The 8,771-nt window shown below is 32.9% G+C and overlaps 1 protein-coding gene across 1 annotated transcript; it reads left to right on the top strand.

Annotated features, from left to right (window-relative positions):
- Nucleotides 1-4,166: 4,166 nt before the first annotated feature.
- LOC100241766 (anthocyanidin 3-O-glucosyltransferase 2) lies at nucleotides 4,167-5,990 on the top strand. Its single transcript, XM_002265352.4, has one exon. It carries the CDS (start codon nucleotides 4,385-4,387, stop codon nucleotides 5,807-5,809), a length of 1,425 nt encoding a protein of 474 aa, XP_002265388.1. The 5' UTR covers nucleotides 4,167-4,384; the 3' UTR covers nucleotides 5,810-5,990.
- The last annotated feature ends 2,781 nt before the right edge of the window (nucleotides 5,991-8,771 follow it).

The raw sequence follows: 8,771 nt of genomic DNA, 5'->3' as shown, positions 1-8,771 counted from the left end.
AAGGCTCCAAATGACTCTTGGATCAGAAAAGTAGAGAGAGCACAACCATAGGGACATGGAAAAACACACCCTGGAGTTGAGAATGAGGCCTAGATTAGGGAGGTGGAGGGTGGAGTGGACCCTCAGAGTGGCCATCAATAGAGAGGGCTTGAGCTTGACATTTCCCCACACCAGACAGAGATTCCTTCACAGACCAGGGGTGTTCAGTTTGAGTCTACCTTCTTTGAGCTGATGATGATTGAGCTGGCTTTTACAAAGTGACCATCTATACTGAGATGTCACGACCTTAGGCACCTCCTGCTCCTGACCATGCTCATTGGATGGATTTATCAACTTAAAGTAGCTCACTAGGTACTCATATTGAGAAGCTTACAGTGGTTAATGACACTCACTTCTACTTCTTGGAGGATCGTATGGATCAGTATCAGACAAAGTTCACTTCTCAGCTTGAGCATCTACAGCAAAGGATTGAGTTTATTGAGGATCGCATGAAGCATTGCATGGGGAGATGATGGCCTACTTGCATTATGTGTTTCCGCATCCACCTCCTCAGCCTTGATTGGTTAGAGACCTTCTTTGTTCATTTTTTATGTCGCAAAATGGGAAGATATTTTAGGATCTAGGAGGCTAGATATAGGAGACTCATACATGCATATCATTTTTGTTGAATCATACATTACTTATCTTTATTTACGTTAGTTTGATTGGACATATGATGTATAGACTGATACATTTGACTTATGATATATAATATGCCTATATATTTGATAACTTACATTGTTTCTTGTTGCAATACTCTCTAACATGTCTTAATCCTTTTGTTTTTAATTCTTAAATTTTAACTGTTGATCCATGATTGGTTTGAGGAGGAAATTTTTTTCCTCTTAGATAACCAAGGTTTTTCATCATAAAAAAATGGGAGATTGTTAGCCCAAGGGTACTCCTAATCGAGTTTTGATGATAACAAATCATGGTTAAGTTGCTAATTGATTTGAATTATAAAGCATTTCAGGTGTTAATTTGAAAATGCATGAACGGACCCAATGGATGTATGACAAAGACAATTAGAAGACCTTTAATAATAGGAAACATATGTAAGATGAATGCATAGGTAAACTTAGGATTTTCATGTATCTTTAAAAACTCAGTTTATGCATTAAAGTAACATTTCCATCTAAACTCAAGTTTTATCAAATGAACCTTAGGCAAATCATTTCAAAATTGGCATATTAATTTACCTAAAGACCTTGCCTAAGTGTTAGAAGCAAAGAGACCAGAAAAATATAGGTTTTTGGGCCAAAAATGGTGAACCGATCGAGGCACTGGTGAACTGGCTCAACCAATTAAGATACTAGTCAACTGGTTGACCTTTCTTGATTGAGGTCCAATCGAGAAATGCAAAAAAACTCTTCTCTCTCTTCCAATAGCCTTTCTTTCTCAGTCAAGGGAATGTATTCCAGGTCAAGGTCCGATCGAGGCTTAATGGTCACTTTCCATGCAATTAATGTCCAATGGACAATTAACCAGTTGACCGGTCGAGGCTGTTGTTTTGGAATTTTGGCTCCCAAGGCTAGAAACTAATAAATTGAAAGTTCCACTTCATTTATGAGGAAGAGAACACTTGTATTTATTTTTCTACCTACTTGTTCTTGCCTTAAAAGCTCTCATTCTTTTCTTGATGCATTAAATCTTCATTTACATATTCTTTAGTGCACCCTTGTGATTCTTCCTAGCATTTAAATTGTATTTGAGCCCTTGTTGAGCTAGGTTGAGAGTTTCAAACTTGTTATTTGAGTGTTAGAACCTTCAAGTGAGTAGAGACTTGAAGAGAATTGTGTAAGAGCTCATTGGAGCCAAAATCCAAGTGTAAAGGTGATTAAAAGCTTGGTTGAAGCTTCAAGTATAGTGAAACCCTCACTTGGTTAGGAGCTTGAGGAAAATGGATACAAATAAGGAAGTGTTGAACCACTATAAAACTTAAGTTTGCTTTCTCTAGCTTTATCTCTTTATATTTGTGATTCTTATGCTTAAATTTATTGTGTTTGGAAAAAAAAATTCATACCCCAATTCACCCTCCTCTTGGGTGTTTTTCTATATTAAGATTAGCTTTTATTTTCTCATAAACAAATGTTCTAATCAAGCCAAATTTCTCATCCTAACCATCACTCCTTGCCTGAATTGAGGGCACCTGAAAAATTATCAACAAAGGGGTTTGAACTCAAAACCCAATAAGGAACATTAATGTACAATTCCATGGATCAAATAGTTTCGATCATGCTTACAAATAAGAGATATAAGGTTGAGTTCAAATATGCTAATACATTTTAATATGTTCAACCAAACATTTTCATATATATCAAAACTATTTAACATCAAATCCAAATCAAACACATTTCAAATATTTTCACTCTGCTTATCATATAACAAATGGTGCCCAATTAAGTGAGACTTCACAAAGAAGTCGTTAGTTTTAAATTTGTTCCATTTAAGGTGAACAAAACCAAAGGTCAACAATCATAATATGTTGACTAGAGCCATAAACTTAACCATTATAACCCATTGCATAGCGCCACATAATATCAACTATTATAACCCACTGACTAGGGTCGGAAATGTCAACAATTATAACTCGTTGACTAGAGTCATAGAAACTAGAGACAAACACTTCATTTCATTAATTCAAACTTGCAAAACAAAATACCATAGCTCCACAATTTTTATCTTTCATAAACAAAGAAAATGCTCAAACATATTTTTCATGCAAAACATATATTTAATCTATGCATAAAAATAAAAATAAAAATTTTCATAAATCAAAATAACATTTAAAAAGAAATACTTTCTTTTATAAAATCTGTATTAATTTCCTTTACCTCATAGCATCACTCAAAAACCTTGAAGTATTTAATCTTGAAGAGTTTTGCCCCAAAGAACCCATTTCAAACATAAAAAAAATGACACCACTATTACTATTAACTATTTATCTAAATTTAAGGGTGTGAAAATCCTAATAATTTTATGTTATGTCATCTATATTATTTTTAACTTCTTAATCAATAAAAATTTAATAAATGAGTTTCTAAATTCTTATAAAAGTTGGGTTCTTTCCAAAATTTATTCCCAAGATTCTATTAATTTATTATTATTATTTTTAAAACTAAATTTAAAAAAAAAAATTTCTATTTATTATAGTAAACTATTATTATTACTAATATTTCATTTATTAGTTTAAAACTAAATATTATTATTTTTATTAATTTTCACATTCAATACATAACCAAGGCATTACCCTCTATATTCATTTATTATTATAATACTTTTTTTTCAACATCTAACTTCCTTTCCCGTGCACACGCTTTTTCCTTCTTTTTTTCTTAACCCTACCCTACACTGCCACTCCACGTCCCCCCATGTCTTTTATTTATTTATTAATTTTATTATTATTATTTTTTTCCTTCTTGACATCCTATAATCCATTTGTTTTCTTTTTCAAAAAATCTGGTGCTCAATGATTTATTTTTCTTTCTTATATTTTTCTTTTCCTCAATCTAAAGATAACTGAACAATTTTATTTATTTTGTTTAAACCTACAATTTATTTTCTTCTATTATATTTATTTATTTGATCTATTTAATTAAATATTCAGAATTTTCCTATTTTCATCAATAAATAAATCTACATTCATAAATTTTTAATATTTTGATCTAAAAATATTAAACAAACAAACCTTAATTTAGATTAAAACCTTCTAAAGAAGTTTTAAACGGATCAAAGCTAATTAATGAAATTAAAATAATAATTTAAGGGTTAAAATTTTACCCGAAAAATATGGATTTTAAACTCTAAACTTTCAAACCTTTAATCCTATGTTAAGATAAGAAAAATATAATTTATACGTAGGGTTTTTAAAAGCGAAAATACTTTTAAACTCTTATTAAATTAATTTAATTAATTTTTTTTAATTATGGTTTTACCCTGGGTTTGGAGTATTACAATTTTTTTATTAAAAAAAAAATACTTAAGATATTTTTATTCATTTAAAATTTTTATTTAGAAATTTAAACCAATAGAGGTTGGCTTTACAAATTTTGGCCCAGATATCTTGAAGAACTTTATGTGAAAGGTGTAGAATATTCGAACCCTTCCTCAAGGGAACGTGAATCATAATTTTGTTGCTGGTTTTATATTAAAATGGGATAAATCTAGGAGTCAATCTTCAACCAATCATACAAAAAAGATGAAGAAACTAGAATGAACCAGCCAAGCCCTGACGTCAGTTCCTTTGCCCTCCAATACTATCCAGACACTACTATAAGAGTGTCACTCCACCACTCAACTCGAAACATCCCTTTCTTTCTCTCTTTGCAGTAACTGCTAGTTAGTGATGGAGCAAACTGAGCTGGTCTTCATCCCATTTCCTATCATCGGCCACCTTGCGCCTGCACTGGAGATTGCAAAGCTGCTTACTCAGCGAGACCCCCGATTCTCAGTCACGATCTTCATCATAAAGTTACCGTTTGGGTCCATTGATGGTATGGACGCGGACTCTGATTCCGTACGGTTCGTCACACTTCCTCGGGTAGAGGTCAGCTCCGGAACGACCCCGTCTGGTCTCTTCCTCTCTGAATTCGTCAAAGCTCACATACCACTCGTCAGAGACGCTGTCCACGAGCTCACTCGCTCCAACCCAATTCGGCTCGCTGGGTTCGTTGTTGATATGTTCTGCACCCACATGATTGATGTGGCCGATGAGTTTGGGGTGCCTTCCTATCTCTTCTTCACTTCCAGCGCTGCTTTTCTTGGCTTCCTGTTGCATCTGCAGTTCCTCCATGATTATGAGGGCTTGGATATTAATGAGTTCAAGGACTCGGATGCTGAGTTGGAGGTTCCGAGTTTTGCTAACTCAGTTCCGGGTAAGGCCTTCCCTTCTTTGTTGACTGACAAGGAAAGCGGAGGGACCGAGATGTTTCTTTTTCAAACGAGGAGATTCAGACAAGTCAAGGGTATTCTGGTAAATACATTTATTGAGCTTGAATCACATGCTATTCAATCACTTTCTTGCAGTACAGTACCCGTAGTGTATCCCGTTGGACCCATACTCAACACCCGAATGGGATCTGATGGGGGTCAACAAGATGCTAGCCCCATCATGAACTGGCTTGATGATCAGCCTCCATCGTCCGTGGTTTTCCTGTGCTTCGGGAGCATGGGAAGCTTTGGTGCGGATCAAATCAAGGAGATAGCACATGCGTTAGAGCACAGTGGGCATCGCTTCTTGTGGTCCCTTCGCCAACCTCCCCCAGAGGGTAAAATGATTCCAAGCGACTATGAAAATATTGAGCAAGTTCTACCAGAAGGATTTTTACATCGGACGGCTAAAATTGGAAAGGTGATTGGATGGGCTCCACAAATAGCGGTTTTAGCCCACTCAGCTGTTGGAGGATTTGTATCTCATTGTGGATGGAATTCTTTGCTAGAAAGCATATGGTATGGTGTTCCGGTAGCCACTTGGCCGATATATGGAGAACAACAAATCAACGCATTTCAAATGGTGAAAGATTTGGGGTTGGCGGTAGAAATTAAAATAGATTACAATAAGGATCGTGATTATATTGTAAGTGCTCATGAGATTGAAAATGGATTAAGGAACCTAATGAATACTAATAGTGAAGTGAGGCGGAAGAAGAAAGAAATGCAAAAAATAAGTAGAAGAGTCATGATAGATGGTGGGTCCTCACACTTTTCTTTAGGCCATTTTATTGAAGACATGATGGCCAACATGTCATGCAAACGACAAAGTGATACCTAATGTATGAATTAGTTTGTACTAATATGAAAGGAAAAGGTGCATTGTCGGCTCCAATTAACTGATTTATCTTCTGTTTTATGTCAATGCTCAAATAATTTCTTTGATAAAGTCAAGAAATTTGACCTTTCAAACCAGGAAATGTGTTCTCTCTTTATTATTTAATGAAAGAAGTTTACAAGGACATGAATTTAGTCATATGTTGATCTCACTGATCAATGAATACACAATTGAGCATTTTCCTGTAGGGAGCTGGACTAGTAATAAAATCAACTATATAAGTAAAAAATCCTTAAACCCTAATGAATTTGGTTTACTGGGATGAATAGAGATAAGAATTTGTTGAATTAATGGATCACTATTAGAGAGAACCATCCATATGAGATACACATTGATAGAAATTTAATTAATTTCTGGGTAGTGTGTATCTTCTTTTCTGCAAGCATGATGCTCTAATAGCAAATTAATGTTCTCAAACTATTTGATGTGTTGGTATGGACTTAAGAAACTAATATCTCATCAATGCATATCAAGGCATCCAGGCATGTAAAACATCAATAGACTCAAAAAGATTCTAATTAGAGCCTTTTTGAATTAGTAGGTAGCTACATGAAGAAGGTGATTGTTATGGAGATGAGGATTTAGAATTATAGCTTCTTTAGAATTGATTGTGGAAAGAGTTGAGAGCATATGATTTTTTTGTCTTTTTACAAGAAAATTACTATAAAGATGTGAAAAAAGTCTTAAAAAATATAAAATTTTTTTAAAATATTATGTATTTGGTATTGAATTATCAATTTGTCATTTCTTTTCTTTTAATGAAAAATAAATACATATGAAAATTGATAATTGAAGTTGTTATTCAATCATCTAAATATTATATTAGATGGGCTGTATTGTAATGGTCTACTTCTTGTCATGTAAATATTGTTTACTTTAAGTTCAATCCGTCATATCCCATAAGATTAGGGTGGACAAACCAATTCTCGCACTGGATGGCTAGATATCAACTCTAATACTATTTATAATGGCTCACTCCCAACAATATAGATATTATCATTCCAACCGTCTAAATATTATCTGTTTTAAACCCAAAAATCTACTCACAACTTTAAACCTTGTGTGTAAAATTAAAAAGAGCTTACACATATATAATGTTATGAACTTTTCCTCCATTTGATGTAAGAAACCACATGTATTCCCTTAAAACAATATTGATTCCAATTAGATGTGTAGAGGAACCATTTGGTATTAGAAACAAAAGAAATACATAGATGGTAATATGTATTATTTCTCTTCCTTAGTCTTGTTGCAAGGATACTCATTCATATATAATATATATTTTATTTAAAGAACTTTGAAAATTAATTTTGTTTTATACATAATTAACTTATAATTAAAAGAAAATCATTTGTAACACAAATATTGGATTCATAAATAATTATATGAGTAATTATCTTAATTTAGCTCAATTTTAAGTCTTAAAATTACTGATTCAAAATCTATTAAATCAAAATCAAAATAAAATAAAAATTTGCTTACACCTTACATGGATACATGGATAAATAAAAATAATAACTTATATACAAAAAAAACAATTATAGAAAAAAATGAAAACTTATCTCATTTGCTTTCTATAATCGAAATTTTGAGTGAACAAAAATTGTTAACTTCAAAATTTTAAGCTATTTTTAAAATTATTTATTTTTAAGATAAATCTCTATTATTTACCTAAGAATTCACACTAGCTTTTATTTCCAAAACCAAAACATGTATTCAAAGTTCACATAAATATTGTAGAAAAGGAACCTTGAGCAAACTCTCCCCGTCACATTATTTTATTATTTACCTAAAGATTTATGCTTAGTGAAAATCAATTAACCACATTGAGAATTGATGATTCTAGGTAGCTAGTAACACGTGCAACCATAAGAAAGCCAATGAACAGTATATATATTCTCGTCTCTTCCTCTTTGAATTCCTCAAAAGGCGATGTCATCCATGAGCTCACTCATTACACCCATAAAACAATGAACAAGAAGAGATCATACCGTAGGCACATGACCAAAAGGTTGATAAAAGAAAAGTGCATTTCCATCAATCGGTGCCTTAAGTGAAAGAGCAGTAGTGCTAGAAACATGCTCAACATTGATAAAACGCTCAATTACATGCACTTTTTTTATCCACATAACTAAATACGATATCCATTTCCAAGATCTCTAATAATAGCATTTATGGTTTCAATTGCAACAACTCTAACAATGTCTTTATGAATTCAAGTGCCATCAATTTGATATTGTCAAGAGCATTTTTCAGAGTTAGTACAAGTTTAATATTCTCATTGTGATCAACAAGAAATCTCAAATGTTCAAGAAAGTTTCCTTGATTATTAGAATCTTCAAATTCATCATGGCCACAAAATGCAATCTCTTGTCTTAAAAGAAATCGAACACAATCAATAGATGCATTTAAATGAATTCGACACTTACTTCGAACTTAGTTAATTTGATTGTTTGGAGAAAATTGTATCAATATGTTGTCTTTGGTTTAATAAGGCTTCACATTTGCTCTAAGCTTGATTATAAGCACTAAAGGGGCCTCCAACATGAATATTGAACTTTTCTTTCTTCTTCTAATTTGAGAACCCTTCACTAACAAAGGAATCGTTGTCTAGTTGTTCTTCAATATCTGGTTTAAAAAGATAGCAACATAAACAAAATGTGGCATCTTTTGCTATGCTATACTCAAGGATGAAAATTTCTGTTTTTTTGGGCGAAATTTCGTGTTTCGGGTGGCGGCGAAACGAAAGAGGAGGGCGAAATGTCGACGGTAGAAATATCCATAAATTTCGCCAAAAATCAAAGAAATTTCAGTAAAAAGAGAAATTTCGGTGATTTTTTGAAAAAATCGCCTCCAGTTGGAAAATTTCGGAGAAAAATCGTTTTGTTTCGTTTTATTTAGGCGA

The sequence above is a fragment of the Vitis vinifera genome, chromosome 12 (assembly GCF_030704535.1).
Source record: "Vitis vinifera cultivar Pinot Noir 40024 chromosome 12, ASM3070453v1".
Classification (NCBI taxonomy): Eukaryota; Viridiplantae; Streptophyta; class Magnoliopsida; order Vitales; family Vitaceae; genus Vitis; species Vitis vinifera.
The sequence above is the reverse complement of the archived record's forward strand: the minus strand, read 5'-3'. Positions and strand labels throughout refer to the sequence as shown.